Below are 18662 nucleotides of genomic sequence, written 5' to 3' on the forward strand. Positions count from 1 at the left end.
TCACCTGAATAAATTTTTTAAAAAAACCTTTGGTTTTCTAGAGGTGAAGGCAAGACAAATAAAAGAGGGAGAATTTCCTATCATCCAGGAAAGACTGCCCAGTTTGGTCTATGAATATCATCTTAAGACCAGTTGCTTCACCAAAGTTCAGTGGAAAAACAGCTAACATTTCCATGACCTTCTTTTCTAAACTTCCTAAGTGGCTTAGAGAGAGGCTGCCCGGGAAACTCCAAATGGAATTTAAAAATATTATCTCCTGGCTTTATAAACAGCAAGGAGCGCTAATGAAGTGAGGGAGCAGCAGCCCCAGGAATGGGATATTTCATTCAGGTCTGGAGGCCCATGTGGAGTCTAAGCTCATCTCTGAAAGCAGCAGGAAGGCCACGGAGAGGCCAGACCAGGGTGAGGGAGGTGAAAATCAACACAGGGAGAGAAGAAAGAATAACAATGCTGGAGGATACATAAAGCAGAGCCGGAGTGGCCACTCTTCCAAACACCAGTAAAACAACCCCTTGCAAAATTGAGCTCTGTCCTCATTCTGCCGACTAAGTTTGGATGAATGAGTGCTCCTCAAGGCACACCTCCTCACCCTCAGTTTCACAGGATTGGGAGGCTTCAGGAGGCTATCTCCATACCCCTAGTCTCAACAGGACCATCCTGCTCAACATTCTCAGTCCCCTGGTGCTCACCAACTCTGCCAGCTTCGCTGTATCTGTGTCCGCACGGCAGTTAAGTTGCGTGATGCTCCTTGAGGACGAGAATGGCCCTTCACTTTATAGCCCCAATACCTCATGAAGAACAAGGGCTTAATAAATTTCGGTTGATTAATGAGGAACAAAATAAAAATGCTCTAATGTCACTAACACCCTAAACCAGTCAGTAACTTGGAATTACCCATGATCCAATTGAGGACAAAGACACCAACCACCCCTCCACTAGCTAGGCCAAGTTTGGATAATCAGGATATAAATATTTATCAAATCCTCAATTCTGTGGCAAATATTAGGCTAGGCATTGAGGATACAGCAGTAAATGGTGAAGTTCTTTTGCCTTAGACAGAGAAGAACCATAACACAGAAAGCCTTCTGAGCTGATCTTTGGATTCTAAATTACTGCAAAGCGTTTTGTTTTAATTTTTTGTTACTTCTTAACCAATTTTTAAAATCTTGGGTAGTACCCACAATGATCCTGACAGATTAATTTAATAACCTGGTTTGCTTCTCCAACAGACCTTAACTGAATGCTCGTGACAATTTAGGCACTCTGCTAGGTACCAGAAACATGGCAAGGACGAAGCCCCTGCCCTCAAGCTGTGTATTGTCTCAGATGGAACACAAAACAATGATTGCAATATGGTGCAACGATCTCTACAATACAGGTGCAATGGGAATACAATTGTGGTCTGGACACAGGTGTTGATTATAATAATGGAGAAAATGGGCTCCTTACAAGAGCTATGTAGAAGATAACGTCTGTGGGACTTGGTGACGGAATATGAGAATATAGTGGCTGTCTGCTGCTTTTCTCTCTCTAGCCTTTCTTTTCTTTTTCCAGTACAGGACCCCCCACTTTCCTTTAGGAAACTGTCTCTTCTTTAAAAGTATGACTCTGGTGGAACTCCTGATCACAGGACCCCCTACATCTCCTATTCACAAAGGTGGGTATATGTCCAACATGGCAAACTAGAGTGCCCCACCCCCATTATTTCATTCATTGCCTTAGGGATGAGCACTCAGCCCAAGAATTTTTTATGTAAGCACTATGAACAACGCATTCTTTAATGAGGTCTATGACTATGGACTTCTCTTCTTCCACCAAAGCAGATGTGAGCTAGAATAAGAGAAAAAGAAAAGGGGAAGAGGAAGGAGGAAGAGCAGGAAGAAAAAAAAAGGGAGGAGGAGGATAAAAGAGAGACTTGAGAAGATTATTGGATTCCCTAGAATTGCCCAGGCTGACTCTTCTACTGGACTTCCCATCTGTTAAGTCAGGAAATTCTTTATTACACTGAAACAGTTTGAGTCAGGTTTCTGCCACATACAAACAAAAAGATCCTTCCTTAACCAACACAAGCAAGTGTTAGGATATTTAAAAAAAAAAAAAAAAACAGAGGCAAAGAAGTCAATAACTACCAGTTCTCTAGCCTGGTGATTGGTAACTGATAGTGACCTTCGTCAAAACAAGAGGGAGTATAAAGACACCAACCACCCCTTTACTAGCTACAGAGTTACAGGTTACAGAGTCAGGAAGAAAGCAGTGAGCTCAGTTTTTAGTCTGAGGTATCTGTGTGTGACCCAGGTGAACACTAGTCACAAAAAGTATCCATGGAAGACACCTCCAAGTATTAACCCACAAGTGATGACACCAAACTGCCTTTCCTCTCTATTATTCTTTGATTTATAAATTTTTTAAGAAGTATTTTTTTATAATGATCTCTTTTTCAAAATAAACTGAATGTGGTATATATGCACATAGAAAAGTACTATTTCACAGCCCGGAAGAGGAAAAGATTGTGCATTTCAAAGCTACCAGAACAGCTTAGATTCTCTCCCCACCCTTGGCAACAGAACTTTCCCTTCTGTTAAACACAGAGAAAAATGATCACTCTCCACCTGCCCATTCTGACATAGACATTGGGAAATTTGAAAAATGAAAAAAGTAAGTGACCAGTAACAATGGGGGAAGTGCAGAAGTGCATTTCAGACCTTCTCTCCTTAGCCCCAAAAATCTACTGGCTGAGTTTTCACATAAGCATGCCCAGCTCATGCCTCCTTTTTGCTCTCTTACTGCAGCAGAATTAAAAGGTTACTCTCAAACTCAACAGCTCTCCTTTCATATCTGGCCTGCTCTGTCCCACTGAATAATTTCCTAAAACATTCCCTTCAAGTTCCCTTAAAAGGTTCCAAAAATGTTATCTTATGTGATAGAACCAGAAGGATAATAATAAAAAAAAAATTACTCATACTCCTTCTGAAATATCCTGAAAGATATTTGAGAGAAGAGGTAATTTATAAACTCTAATAAAGGATTTCAGAGTCATATTTTCCCCTCACTAATCTAAATCCCTCTCTTTCCGTTTAATTTCATTATGTCCTTAGTCTTCAGTGGATCTAAAAAACAGCTGCTCACTCCCTGGTGATACTTTAGGAAGAGTTAAGTCTACATTTGTATTTAATCTTAATTAATTTTATACTTAATTCCAACTCACCGCTCACCTGAAGCTCAATTTCTATGAAAGATGAATGAAAACTCTGAAGAGGGGAAAAGTCAGGCGAGAGATGTGTGAATAAGTGTTATAGCACTTAATGATAGGGCACTATTAAAGTAGAATATGTCCAAATTGTGGAAACTGCCCTAAATGTCACAGGAAGGTCCGTTCCTTGTATATTTTACAATTTAAATTATAGTAAAAGCTCTTTGAGATAAAAATAGGCATAGAGCAAACTGTTTCTTCAATTGCTTTAAAAACCTGTGAGATCAGAAAGGAATTTTGAAAGGGCAGATGGAAAAGTAATTGTTTACTAAAAAAAAAAAAAAATATATATATATATATATATATATATATATATACAGAATTTTTGTTTACTAAAAAATATATATATATACAGAATTTCCCTCCTTCATAGCCCAGTTAGTAGGGCTGAGAGATGCAGGCAGCCCTAGGGAAATGTAGGGAAATGTGGATAAATGTACTGAGGCTACAAGCCTAATCCCTGAGCCCCTCACCCCTGCCTTCTCCCAGTTCTGCTCATAGACATTGCAATTCCATTCTTTTCCAAGGCTCTCCCTCTCCCGTCTCTGGAGCAGCAGCGCTGCATCACATTGAGTTTAAAATAAAGAAATGCTTTTCCTAAAGAATTCGCACACAAATAATCTCATTACCCCAGTGCTTAGGTTTATACAGCAGACGTCTTCTGCCAGAAAAAAAAAAAAAAAATGCACTCTACGCTCACTCACATGGAACAGCTGCGAGGAGAGAAATGGTATTTAATTCATTGTGAAATATTCAACAATGGCTACACTGCACTTTTAAAAGCCTTTTGATAGTAAAACCCACAGGGAACAGCCCATCCTGTGTGCTGAAAAGCAGCTTCCCCACAATTAGTCTCTCTATTCAGAGGTCTGGGAAGTCTGTGTAAACTTCAGCACGTGCTATGTACACTGTGGGTAGCTTCAAGGGTATAACCTTTCAGAAACTTCTTAGGGTTTAGTCTTGCTCAGTGACTCTGTCTGCTCACAGAGCTGGCTGGTTGGGGGTGAGGGGGAGCAGTGTAAGGGGGCAAAGAAAGTATGATGCTTAGGTGAAGAGGTAAGCAAACCCTCTAGACCCTAACTGAATGCCCAACAAAGGAAAAACCATTCTCTGGAGGAGCTTTGCAAATGATCAGGCTTCCTCCTGCCCTTAAATGACCAATGTGGGACTCAAAGAAACCAGAGAGAAGATACAAAAGAAATCAGGCAACAGTGTCTCATTTTCCCTTTTCCATCTCTGGAATTTTCTGTGGTCTCTGCTTTTCAGGAAAGCTAGGAAACCTTATCTATTCTTATCCTGGAGGTGGGAAATTGACACAAAGGGTGAGGTAGCAATGAAAATGTGAACAAATGTTTGGTCAGGCAAAATGTGTATGGTTGTTAAGAACATGCACTTTAGAGGAATATTTAAGTTTAATTATCAGCCTGCCTCCCAGAATTACAGTTATGCTTCTTTGGGAAGGTAACTTGACCTCTCTGATTTTTATTTATCTCATCTGTAAAATGGGAATAATATCACCCTCATAGAAATATTGTAAGGGCAAAAGACCACATACATGAGATCCTTGGCATACAGAAGGCATTTAGTGAATGGTAACCAGTATACCTCTCAAGCATCTGGAATAACAGGCCTTCTTTTGGACTTTCTGGAATAAGATTACTAGAATTGGAAGAGAATGGGCTATGAACTATTTTCCATCTATAATCTTAATTTGTAATTGATCAGTTGAGAAGCAACATATAAATACGCACAGATATCTAATGGGAAGTCCAGAGAGATCTAAACCATGTTAAAAACACAACAAAAGATTAAAATTCAAGAAAATGTTTTATCATGGTAGTTTTATTGTTCAGAAACTAAATTCAAGGTTTTCAAAGCCGGAAGTATGGATGAAATGTCCAAATATTTCAGGTATGGTTGAAGTGAGCAAAACAAGATTTGTATCATTTCTAGTCTCTACTCGGTGCTCCAGGAACAAGCCACAGGCAGTCCTGTCTCAAGTAGCCAGCCACTTTCATTATAAAACCCAAAATTCAACGAATGAATGTTCACCAGGATGCAAGCTCTAAGCCCTGCTCAGCCAAGAATATCCACCTGATGTATTGACCAAAGGTGAAAATCCTAAGATGTCGCTGGGAAGTTCAAAGTAGTTGACTGGGGTCGGGTAACCTGTCTAGACTGGAGAAGTCTGAAAATAGCCTCCACTTGTCTAAGTGAGTTTGTAGCAGTAGATGGAACAGTCAGTGGTTCCAAGAGAAGCCGCTGATCAGAAATGAGGGCTAAGATCCTGAAAGAATGACTTGGGTTCTGAGGCAGTGAGCTGAGAGAGTCTGTAGCATCCAGGAGTTTATCTACTAGACTCATTCCTGTATACAATCTCTCGGTATCCAGGGGAGGATTGGTTCCAGGATAACCCCTTGCCTCAGATATCAAAATCCATATATGCTCAAGTCCCTGATATAAAATGGTGCAGCTTTTGCATATAACCTATGCACATCCCCGATACAGTTTAAATCATCTCAAAGATTACTTATAATACCTAACTCAACGTGAATGGTATGTAAATAGTTATTACACTGTATTGTTTAGGGAATAATGGCAAGAAAAAGGTTAGTAAATGTTCAGTACAGATGCAAACAGTCTTTTTTTTTTTTTTTTTTTTTTGAGACAGAGTCTCACTCCATTGCCAGGATCCAGGCTGGAGTGCAGTGGCGCAATCTTGGCTCACTGCAACCTCCACCTCCTGGGTTCAAGCAATTCTCCAGCCTCAGTCTCCCGAGTAGCTGGGACTACAGGCACGTGCCACCACACCCAGCTAATTTTTGTATTTTTAGTAGAGACGGGGTTTCACCAGGTTGGCCAGGGTAGTCTCGATCTCTTGACCTCGGAATCCACCCGCCTCGGCCTCCCAAAGTGCTGGCGTGAGCCACCCACCGTGCCCACTGCAAATATTCTTTAAAAAAGTTTTTTTTTTTTTTTGCTCTGAAGTTGGTTGAATCCATGAATGTAGAACCCATGGATATGAAGAGCCAAGTGTACATTGTTTGCATGGGGGAAGGTGTTAGCTCTGATTTTCTGCACCCCTATACCCTTTAGGGGCACTATTTCTACATAGTTTCTTTCCTACACGAGATAGGGATGCTGGGGAAAATCTATTGTGCACTAGAAAGTCCATGAGACACAGATCACAGTGTGATTTTCCTGTGGTGCTTTGGCATAGATTGAAGCTCCCCATCCCCACCTCCAGCTTACTTTGGGGAGGTCTCAGGTCCACAGTTTTCCACGGTGTTTGCAGAGATCATCCTGAGGAGCATGACATGGAAAAAATATTTTAAAGGAAAAGGAGAGATGTGGCTAGACTTTGGGCAAGGCTGCAATGCTTCTGTCTCCGAGACAATGGAATGGAAACAACTTCCAGATTTAAATACACTCTCTTGGGACTGACCAGAACAGGGAGAAGTGATTTATAGGAAGGAAGTTTATACCAGAGAATTCATCCCAGTTCAACAAAATATGCATAGCATACTCTGGAAGTATAAGGTGCTAAGTGTTGTAGGAAGGTACAAATGTACCTTTCTTTTGGAGCAGTAGTTTTTAACCTCTTTGTGAGTCTCAGACAACTTGAGAATCAGAGGAAAGCTACAGATCCTTAGAAAAATTTCTGCACAAAATTTCAGCAGGATCATACTTTCCTGACACTCCTCTGGGGCACAAACCCCTGCTTCATGAGAAACAGCAGGTCTAAGACATGGCAGAAAGTTGTCAAGGCTGATTTAAAAAAAAAAGTATGAGGTATGTAAGATATCTAGTAAAAATGGCAAAGGCAATTAGAACTCTGTAGCTACTTAAATCACTGTTATTTCTGCCTCTCAAACACTACTTCAGTAAGTCTCAGGAGGTATGGAAAATACTGATGACACAACCTTGAAAACTGGTGGTTTTGTTTTGTTGGTTTTTTAATCCCACCTACAAGGATAAACAGAGATCCCAAAGTCCTGTTTTCTTAAATAGCAAGAATGTTTGAAAGGGGCAAACAATTCTTCAAAGGTCATGAGGAATCTAACTAGGATGTCCGGGCAAGGAGTGGGAAAAGCATATCTCTATTTTAAAAAATAGTGATGGTGGGGGATGGGGTGTGGCCAACTGTCTAGGTCAAGATATGGGGGCAGGGTCTAGACTGAAAGCTGAGGAGCAGCTTTGAGGACAGCCAAGGTTGCCCCATGCTTCATTGGGAAGGTGATTTTTTTCTCAGAGTGCAATTAGATCTCCTGTCTGACTGATGAACTCTGTCACATGAGATATTTATGATCTTCAGACAGCAGTGAGGGGACAAGTCAGTGAAAATGGAGCCTGGAGGCCTTCAATGGGGAAAGAAAAGAGAGAAAGGAAGAAAAAAAGAGAGAGGAAGGAGGAAAGAAAAGGGAAGGGAAGGGGGAAAAAAAACGAGAGAAAAGTAGGGAAGTGAGAGGAAGAAAAGGAGGAAGGGGGATCCTGGGCAATTACGGTAATGTATGAAAAAGGTAACCTAGGAAATCATGAATTAAGAGCCTTCTCCATGCCATGCCTGGTGCTTTGTCATTTCCACATTCAATAAATACGGGGTTTTTTCCCCTTTCTTCCTTCACAATAATTCTGAGAGGTCGGCAGTATTATATTACAAACGAGGAAACTGAGGCTCAAAGGGTTCCGTGATTCTTACCCAGGGTTGCACAGCTGGTGGGTTGCAGAGCTGAAACCTGTGCCCCAACCAGCCCTACCCAGTTCTCTTGATCCTCTGTTAAACGGTAACGACACACTCTCTTACCTATCTCTCTATCTCCCCAACCTATCTGGAACTCTCTGTAACCTATTGCAAAACTAAATCTAAGCTCAGAATCTCTTCTGTTCCAACCGTCTATTTCTTAAGCCCAGCTTGGGGCACAGACGCTGCCACAGGCCGAAGGGAGAGTTTCAGGCCAAGGCAGCCCACGCCCGTCCTCTCCTCCCTCCTCTCCCGGGAGTGGAAAGCTCGTCCCGGGACGCCCCCAGCTCCAGGCCGGCTCCGCCTGCGCCCGCGTTGCTGGCAGCGCCGGGGTTAACCAGCCCGCCCTGCGGAGCAATGATTTCTGTTTTATTTCAGCAGGGGAAGTGTGTGCTGCCTGATTAGCCTGATGGTTTCCTCTTTTCCCATAACCTCCAGACCCCCATGGCCCAAGTGTTTACTCTCTGAAATAAAAAATCTGCTGGTGTTTTTCTTTTTGTGTGCTCGTGTATTTTGGGAGGATTGCAGAGGAGGAAGGCGGGGTAGGGGTTAGGGACAGGGAGGCTGGGGGAGGGGAGCGGGCCGCCTCCTCCAGCTGCAGGCTCCGGGCTGAGACCCCTGGCTGCAGCGCAAGAAAGCAGCTTATTAATGAGGGAGCTGGGTCTCCTGCCCCGGCAGCTATAAACACAGTGAACATCTGGAGAGAGCCCGCGTTTCTCCGGGCGGCCAGACACAGCACTGCAGGCTGTCCCCGCGGCGCAGCCCGCCCCCACCCTTCCCTCTCACGCGCCCCTCGCCCCTCCGCTGGGCTCCGGCCCCCACATCATCCGCCCACCCGAAGACGCACATTCACGCCGGGCCGCGGCCGGAGTCGAGAGGGGCCTGACGCCAGCCAGCGGCGTACAGCGTCCCACCCCCGTGCGAGGAGTTCCAGGAGAGGGGTCAAACTGCTTGAATCGCAGAAGAACTCGGTGCCCCAGGGACCTTTTCCCAACTCGGACTAAATATTTGTGGTTTGAAAGAGTTGAGGGAACGTTTTTTTTCTCCGCAGCCCCCTGGGAGTCCCAGCGCAGTGCTGTTACTTCCTAGGATGTTTGAGAAGCTGCGACTCCGAGGGCAGGCCCACGGAAGGCTTCACTTCCCACTGTCACTCCACGGACCCAGCCTGGAGGCTTCGGTTTCTCCGTCCCGGTTTTCTTCCTTCCCAGGGACCTGGAGGGGTGATTTACATTTGTAAAGGCCTTTCCAAGCCCTCATTCCTCGGGGCTGTGGGAGTCACTCCTGAGAGCATGGGGTCTCTGGTCTCTAACCCGGCTGTGCAGCTCTTTTTGGCCCTCACCAGGCTGGCCTCTCCTTTCACTGGTGAAGTGAGGCACGGTGAAGGGCACAGTGGGCAGTTGCTAGCACATTAGTCTTGAACAAGATGTAAGTGAGCAGGACTCAGATGTGGTGGGCATCTGGTGTCTGACTCACCTAAATCCGCACTCATAACATGCCAAAAGGAAAAAGAAAAGCATCATTTATGTATTGGTCGAGATAGGCCGTGGCCTTTTAAGTGTATTACCCTTATGCAGTGGACACAAGAACTCTTTGGAAAGAGTGTATTTCACCTGTGAAAGGTGACGGTTGGGAAGCTCAGTGGACTTAGCCAAAGCCGAGCGCCTGTACCAGCCAGTGCTGATGGGATCCCAAGGCATGGGCCAGCAGTTCCCACAAGACAAGGCCAAACCCTCTGCTTAGACTTAACACTCTTCAGTTAGACTCAAAATGTATACCAGCAGTCCTTGTAATCTGAATATCAAATAGAACCAGCTCAAAAGCCACCAAGGCAGCAGGTGGTGGGAGGAGAAAGAAAGAGGCCATGTAGGAAGCAGGAGCAACTTCAGTCCACAGCTGATCAGAGGCGTGCCCTCCACTTAAGGAGAATAGGGCCAGGCATTCGCAGAACCTCAGTATCAGACGAGCAAACTGACAGAGCGAGTGTGCAGGAGACATTATGCATGTGGACTCTCCCTAGTGGACTGCTTGGGCTAGGCTGGCCTTGCTTTCCTTCCTCTTTCCAACCTCTGGCCCTCTCAGAGATGGGATGGGAATATGTGGCAAGGCTGTTCCTGCATCAGGCTTCTCTCAGTGCTGTCCCCTGGGAGTAGCTGGTCAGGGCAGCGAGGCCCCAGCCTCCGCCTTCTATGAAAGGCTGGAACCTAAGATAGGGTTACAGCTTGCTCCTCCCAAACAGCACAGCCATCCAGGCAAAATCCAAGAAGGTCCACATTTCCCCATCTCCCTAAATATTTGGACTTTATTTAAAGACAGATAAATTCCCTAGTCTCGTGCTAGGGAATAGTTGTGCATTAGTGCAGACAGTTCCACATTGAACTGAAAAATTGAAAAAATTAAATAAAATCCTGAGACTGGAGTGTCTCAGTTGTGTTTCTAATTCACTTCACCTGGACCCCCTATAAGTTTTCTCTGAGAGGAATTCAGGGACAGCATTAGGCCAATATTGTAATCGTCCAATGTTACAACATCCCTAAAACACACACACTCACAGGATCAGAACTGTTCTGAAGAACAAAGAACCTGACACAGGTCCTCTAGAAAAGAAAAACACACCCTGAATGAGGAAAGAAGACGGGGTGCAGCAGACGATAGAGTCTGAAACACCATTCTGTAAAACCACAGACCTGCTAAGAGAATAAACATTTCAGAGCAAGGTGAGTCTCCATTTAACAAGTCTCTCTGGCACTCCTTCAGCGTTCTCAACACTTAAAAGCCAAATTGGAGGCATCTGTGTTTCCTGCTGAGATGTCCCACCTGGTTGTGGATAGCACTTTCCAAACACTGGCCCAGGTTTGATCTCTCCCAGCCGCTCGGGCTGTCTGAGAAAGCCCCAGGAGAGACTATGAACTCAGCCTTTCAGACTATCTCCCACTTGAACTTCCAAAGTTTATTTGGGAGAGACGTTCTTTAGTTCCACCATTTTGTTAGTAAATTTGTTTTAGAGATTTTAGTGAGATCCAAAGCCACACATTAGCACTGCCAAACTTTATGTCATAAATAAGTATAATATTTCATATGGAAACCATTTGTCCTAGCATGTAAATGTACACTCACATACACACTTGCATAAAATTTGCTTTAAAGGAGAACTGAGTCTTCCCCTTTTCCATATATCTTCTCATTATCCTGGGCATGGCGCTGGTCACCAAATGTGTTCAACCAATCATTGTGTCACTCTCTGACTCAATTAAATGCAGTTTTGGACTCCCAAAATGTGCTTTGGGACAATGAATCACAATAGCAAATATTCATATCAGACTTGCTAAGTGACAGCACTGTTTTATGCTTTACACATATTAACTTAGTGGTTCTCAAAGTGTGATCTCCCGCCCAGCAGCATCAGCAGCACCTGAGAACTTGTTAGAAATGCAAATTTTTGAGCCTTAACCTAGACTCACTGAATCAGAAACCCTGGGAGTAGAACCCCATAACCAGTGTCTTAACCAGCCCTAAAGTGATTCTGATGTACGCTGGGAGTTCCTGCTTCAGTAAGTCTTGGGTACAGCTCAAGATTTTGCATTTCTAACAAGTTCTCAGATGAGACCGATGCTGCTGGTCTGAGGACCATGCTTGAAGAATCATTGGTATAGATGCGGAAACTGGGTACAAAGATTAAATTGTCTCAGGTCACACTGTTAGGAAGAGCTGATGCAAACACAAGTTACCTGGGTCCAGAGTCTGGATTCTTTCCTGCTACACTAAATAAACACCCTTTCTCATGAAGGATGGGAAGTGGCAGAGAGGCTATGAATGTGGTTCAGTGAAGGTTTTACTGTGTTCAGTGACCAAAGACATAGCTAACTGCATTCTACAAGAAGAACAAGTATTGTCTTGTTTCTCAAATCAAGGACCATGGTACTGAGACTATAGGTTCTGTCTCATGAAATTAAGTTGTGTTTCCTATGTTCTATAGCTCCAGGCTGCTTCCCAGCTTTAAGCAAGTAATTTGCAAAAGTGTACTTTGCTCACAACATCACATCCGTTAAGTTTGGCTGATTCCAGACAAATCCATCCTTGAAATGAAAAATAATTTGATACTATAACACTTTGAAAGAATGCCAAGTAAGCATCGTATTTTCTGATACAAACTACGAGCATTCATGAGCATCATAATTGTGAGGCTGAAATCAAATATGAACCGCTGGCATTGATTGAATGGACTGAGGTCTTGTGTCCTGGGTGCTCAGTTGGATCTCTGATGTCGGTTTTGGAAAACAGGCAGTGTCTGACTTCAGTAAGGTCTCAGCACCACTATGAGGCTCACTGCCTCATTACCCTGCTGTATCCAATAGGACTGTGGGTAGGAACAAGTCATGACAGTTGGTAATGGTAAAATGTCAGTGAGCTCTTAAAGACAGAGAGCAAGAGACTGAAATGTAAAAATGATTCTGTTAGGATGGTTGGAGAGAAAGGGCTGAGGCTGAGGGACAGAACAGAGGAAGGGAACAGAGAGGAGGCAGGGTCAGTGGCTCCACTCCAGTCAGACTATAAACAGTAACAGACATTTCAGCCATGTCTTGTGTAAGAGGCTCCATTGATTCACAAGGTTCCCTAACAGAAGGATGACGAGAAGCTGAGACAGAAAGGGCCCATTCATTCATGCAGAACACCAGCACTCAGCCCCATTGGCTCTCGCAAATGGCTCCAGGCTGATAGGGAGGAGGGGGAGAGGCCGACAGTAGGAGGAGGTAGAAATGAAAGAAAATGATGACTACAAGATTGTTATGAAGAAATGTACAGCTGCACAGGCAATTGCATGCAAATGTGGCTTCCCTTTTTAGCTGTATAGCTAATGTCCTCAGATTCATCTATTTTTCTCTTTCATGTCATCTTCCCCTCCCCTTCTTGCCTTGTCTTTTTTCTGGGCTCCCCACTTCTTTTCCCTTTCCCATTCATCGTTCATCTTCTTTTCCCGTTATTCCACACCACGCTACTAATATCCACCTTCATTTTCTGTGCATTTTCACACATGTCTTCTTTCTCCCACCACACCCGCTTTATCATCTATTTTGTCCAATCGATTCCCAACAGGCCTTGGTGTCTGAGAATTCTCTCCCACTCACCTGGTAAGGCTTTCCCCCTCATTCATACTTTCTCTCTGCTTGATTCTGTCTTCCTCCTCCCTCCCATCCTCCCACCACTCTTCTCCTCCTCCTCCTCCTCCTCCTCCTCAGCCTCTGCCCCTTCGTGAATAGAAACAACATTCTGAAAAGGCCTGCTTGCTCCTTGATGGCCCCTCCTATTGGTATTCTTTGCACTGACAGATGTGTAGTCCTTGGAAAAGAAGTTCATTCATCCCTTCTGAGAGCACGAACGTGACGGGGGAGCAGGGGTGGGCAGTAGCCATGAGATGGAGGACGGGAAGGAAACTGAAGTTATAAATAGGATAAAAGAAGATGAAAAAAATGTCGAGTATTTTTTCTCTTTCTTTATATTCAACACATCTCCAAGGAAATGTGCCACAGCTGGAGAAATCATTGGCTGGTCTATGTCTTCATCTCCCTTCCCTATAACCCCACGATCCCCGTCCAAACAACACCCATCACTGAGGAGAGCTGGACCACAGCCCAGAAATAATCCCTCCAACTTCTTCGTCTGGGAAGCTCAAAAGCTAAAGGAGGGGCTAGAAAAGCTCAGGGTTCTTGCCAGACGTTTCCATCAGAGGGAGTCTAGGACAGTGGGAACTACAACCATCACATTCGTGAAAAGATTGCCCCCAACTGGTAGGGGCCACACCCTGATGGAAGCTGTGTACCATCTCTGAGCTGCGGTTAATGGCAACCCAGGTCATTCTAAGAATGGATATTATATGCCCCAATCTTCTCAACCTGACAAAAGTAGGGATGATCCCAGCTTCCTTTTTGCAACTATAAACTATGAGAAGAAGACAGTATTATCCGCTGTAAGTCCTTGCATTTTAAAGCTGTTGTTCATATGCTTCCCAGACAGTCTCATTGGCTCTGAAATAAAAATGTCATTGTCTTTGAGAAATTTGACAAAGAGTAGCATGAAAAATCTGCTCACTAGGGAGTTTATGTACTTTGAGCTCAGTTAAGGAAAAGGAGAGCCATGTCTCTGCTTCATAGCAGAGACCTTCTGACCTTCAGGCTATGGGCAAGTAGAGATGGCCTCGGCCATTATTAAGATGTAACTTGTGGCAAGTAGAGACCATCCAGAGCTGGAAGTGTTAAAGCAAGGCAGCTTTAACCTCAGCTGCATTGGGAGATATAAGACTTAAGCCTAGTGGCATTGATAGGATTCAAGAATTATACAAATATAAACACAACTATTTTGACCTTTTGCTTATACAAACAAAATCTATTTTGTTTAGAATTTTAAAAGGATCACTTTTCTCATGTCCTCAAAGTTTAAGTCCTTAAGTCCAACCTGTGAACAGGTACAAAATCCTCCCAGCTCCCTTGTGAAATGGATAGGTAACTGAGACATTTGTATTTATGCTTAGAGGAACTGAGATAACAAGCAGAAAGTGACAGCATAAATATTATTATGTCTACAGTCCAGGGCAATGCCAAAGAAAGCCTCGAAGATCAATGGCTATTGACTGAAGGGAACATGGGACACATGAATTGATTTCATTCTGCCTTAGAGAGCAACCAGGCAAGTGGCAAGCTACTCCCCATGCCTCCTCACCCACCATACACACAGACCATGGAGTGCTACAGCATCTTGCCCTGTGTCTGTTCATTCCTGACAAGCAATAAAGCATGGACAACAAAGCAAATATTTAGCTTATTTCTCCACTGTTATAAAAGTAGTTGACCAAAGAATTTTGTGGAGTAAAAGAAGACTGAACCAAAAACTAGTCTTCAAGTTAATGACTCCCTCTGCCATGCCATGCCCAGGTAACTCCCCAGAATTGCAATTTCCCAACATGTGAGAGAAATTACATTTTTATGCCAAGAATTCATCCTGGGAGAAAACACAGATTTTGACTGGCCATATGATATTCAAATATGTTTCCATAACATGATCACTTTAAGTGAACTTAATATCTGAATTAATCATTTCAGAAATTCCAAATTCAAATTTAATGTTTTTTATTTAAAAAAAGAAAAACCACTAGCTACTCAACCAAGGACAAATGCAATTTGTGAGAAACAGAATGACTCCAGAAAACAGCATGGAGATAAGGACTTTAGACTTCCAAGGTCCCTGAGAACGTACATCCATTGATTTGAGAGCTCTCTGGAGGAGCTTGACTCCCGCTCACCAGAGGGCAGCACTGCCACCAGCAAGTGAAGGAGAGAAGGGAGAGAGGGACAGAAGAAAAAGAAGTGGGATCCAGGTGGGCATGGGCGGAGAGGCAGGGAACAATGGAAACAGTTGAAGATTGAATGAAAGTATCGAGTGGAAGCCAAGCAATTCACACACCTCTGTTTATCCAGCTCAGACTCTGTGAATGCAAAACTTCTAGGCTCTCTGACAACAGCCAAAACGGGTGTCAGGAAATGCAGGGTAAGCAGAACTATTTGCAAGGTGGAGACCTAAAGCAACCATTCTTGGGCCCATTCCTAGATTTTAGTCTTCCTGTCAGGGAATATGATAACCCAAAAATGATGGAGAAGGCCTGGGGCTTTCCATTCGAGAACAATAGCATCCATACCCACATAAGCCATGGCAGCTGTTACTTGAAAGAATGCAGCCCTCATCAGATTTCCATTTGCCTTCAACTCTACCCTTAATCCCAGCTTTTGCTTATGTTCCTACCTGAGACACAGTGTTCAAGACCAGTAGGAACTTCCTGAGTTGCCATTTCATCCCAAAAGGGGTAGCAAGGTCTTTGCTGGTGATAATTGGACTGGAAACCACAGGTCATTCGAGGATCTTCATAAATGTTGCTCGGTCCTTGCCTCTATGACCAGGAAAAAATAGAAGAAAATATATTAGGAGGAAAATCTCTGTTGTTTAGTCCTAAAGGAGCTATGACTTCACTTCATCCAATCACATGTAAGTAGGAATCATCTACAGAGGATGACAGACTACAACCAACTATTGTTTTCCTCTCTTATCTACTCCCCCCGATAAAGATGCCAGGAACGAGAATTTCTGACTTAAGACTACTTATGCCATTTACCTTCCTCATTTCTTCTATTTTTTGAGGACTACTTTGCTGACCTTCAAATAAGAACCCAGGGTTAACAGCAGGGTGGAATACTGACCATCTTGAATTTATACACTCATATTTTTAATGGTATCTTACTCTATAAAAACATCATGAAAGGCTATTCTTACAAGGCTTACTCCACTACCACACAACTAGTAAATGATAAATGCTAAAGGGAAAAAAAACGGACCTATATAATAAAATTCATATCATTTTTTGGTTAATCAGTGTGTATAGGTTTTAAAGACATTTGTTGCTAGGAAGGAATTGTCCATTTCCCCCAGTTTTCGGGGACTTGTGCCACCCTCTTAGTAGTTTTATGAACTACATAAAATATACAATCCCAATCCACATGGTACTCTCTAAGGAAGACAAATGTGCTATGTGAAAAGTCATGTTTCGCTGTGTTTATAACTCTAGCCGTTGAAGTCAGGCATACATAGTTCAAATCTCAGCTTCACCGCTTACCAACATGGAGCCCGTGCCTGCTCCTTAATCCAGACCTCAGTTCATGCAATTGTAAAATGAAAATAATAGAAACTAGAAACATATACATATAGTTCTAGCCACTTGGGAGGCTGAGGCAAGAGGATCACTTGAGCCCAGGAATTTGAGGCCAGCCACACAGTCAGGGCAACATAGCAAGACCCTACTTCTAAAAATAAAATGGAAGTAGTAATACTTACCTCATGAAGTAGGAGGATTGAATGAAATAATGTATAAGAAAATTATACATAAAATAAAATGTAAAATTGCATTTAATGAAATTATATATTGCATTTCCTATAACAGGAAATGCATGTGATAAGTATGTGAGGTCTGGTCTTCAATATAAGGTAGGCATTATTTTAATTTAAGAAATCCTTAACATTCACAGAAATGAGCACGTATGTTAAAAACTACTTTTCACAAAAGGAAAAGCAGCAAATTCATGGAAAGAAGATTTCCAGAGACTAGGAGTCTCATCTACACTTGCCCATCCTCAACTTTCTTTTTTTCTTATTACTTTCTTATGGCCCCTGCACCTTCATAAAAACCCCAACTAAGAAAAACCAAACTCTGCTAGAATTTAATATGGTTAAATCTATTGACATTTAGGTCTCAATAACTGTAGCTCCTAAGATGGCATTCTCACTAAAGACTAGCTTGCAACTCCCAGAAAGATTGTCTAATTGGAGAACTTCTTATGTCTTCTCTTGTTCAGCTCATACATGAATTCAGTACTATTATGTTAGATTCAGCTGCTCACTATCAGTTCTCTCCCACAATTTGCAATGGCCACTCACTTAAGTTCAGTAAAAATAACAGAAGAGAATATATTGGCACAGACAAAAATGACAATGAACCCAAAATGTAGAGGCAAGTTCCATGTACATGATATTAGACCTGGTTTTCTATAATATTCGTAAAATCATCCAAACTAGAGCTGGATGAAGTTTACTTTGGGGCTGTTTATCTTCCACCTGTTTAAAGATACTGAAGATGTAATAAACACCAGTGAGACTCAATGGAAAAGCCACCAGTTGTGGTGCATCAAAGGCTAACATCCTTCGCCTGCTGTTGCCAGGAGCCTTGGAGCAATGGCAGATGTCACCAATATGTGTGTGAGGCCAAGAGACAGGGAAACCATCAGCAAGGATACACCACTGAGCATCAGTCAGAAAATATTTCCTTAATTTTGGCCTCAAACCATTCTTCTGGCATGTTATTTAATGCCATATGCTCCTGCGGCAGCTACATTAAATACTTCTTTTGAATCCCCAACAATAAGCAGGTCTTCAACAATACTTTGAAACTGAATCCACTCAAAACACACTTGCTAGTCTTATAAATCAAGCCTTGTGCTCTCGATATATATCCTCATCTTTTCATATTCCTTTAGAGCCTTTTTCAAAATGCAATCTCAAGCAACAGAGTTGTAGGAATAGGGTCTAGAGTGAGGGAATTTTGATTCTAAATGCTATCAAGAACTCTAAGTTACCCACATCTGTCTTCTTCTGGGACAGCATGAATGGTTAGCCAAACACAAAAGATCCTTGCAAAATGGTAGTACGTAGTATGAGTTGGTTCTTGTAAGCTGGTAGATAGTTTGTTACAGGTCTTGCTAGGGTGGTGGGAATCTAAGAACTTGAACTCGGATTTAAAAGTTTGGGTTTTCTCTGTTAAAGAAAAGCTACTTGAAGGCAAGGTGTAGCTGGTAAAGAGGGGCTGAAGAAAAATGATCTGGGGACAATGTGCAAAGGACAGTGGGAAGGCAGATATTCAGTAAGTAGGTAGGGTACAAGATGATGCGGCTTCACACCTGGGTGATAACAGGGTAGCCGTATTGTAGGTCAACTAACAACCTTTGAGTAACAGCCATGCACAGAATCAGCTGGATTCAACATGGTTGTTTTTTTTTTTTTTTTTTTCTGGAGTTTCTCCTGCCCACAAGTGGGCTCTTAGTCAACAAGGATAGTTTGTTTGTTTTTTTATTTCATAAATGA

General features: G+C 42.9%; 1 protein-coding gene across 5 annotated transcripts in view; it reads right to left on the reverse strand.

The window, feature by feature from the left end:
• ETS1 (ETS proto-oncogene 1, transcription factor) overlaps window positions 1-18662 on the reverse strand; it is a 130258-nt gene that overhangs the window by 81693 nt on the left and 29903 nt on the right. For all 5 annotated transcript variants that reach the window (XM_009007097.5, XM_078339198.1, XM_054241721.2 and 2 more), the window contains exon 3: window positions 15780-15924. In XM_009007097.5, coding sequence (XP_009005345.1) covers window positions 15780-15924 — 145 coding nt within the window. The remainder of the gene's footprint in view (window positions 1-15779; window positions 15925-18662) is intronic.

Source organism: Callithrix jacchus, chromosome 10 (genome assembly GCF_049354715.1).
Source record: "Callithrix jacchus isolate 240 chromosome 10, calJac240_pri, whole genome shotgun sequence".
In the NCBI taxonomy this organism is placed as follows: domain Eukaryota; kingdom Metazoa; phylum Chordata; class Mammalia; order Primates; family Cebidae; genus Callithrix; species Callithrix jacchus.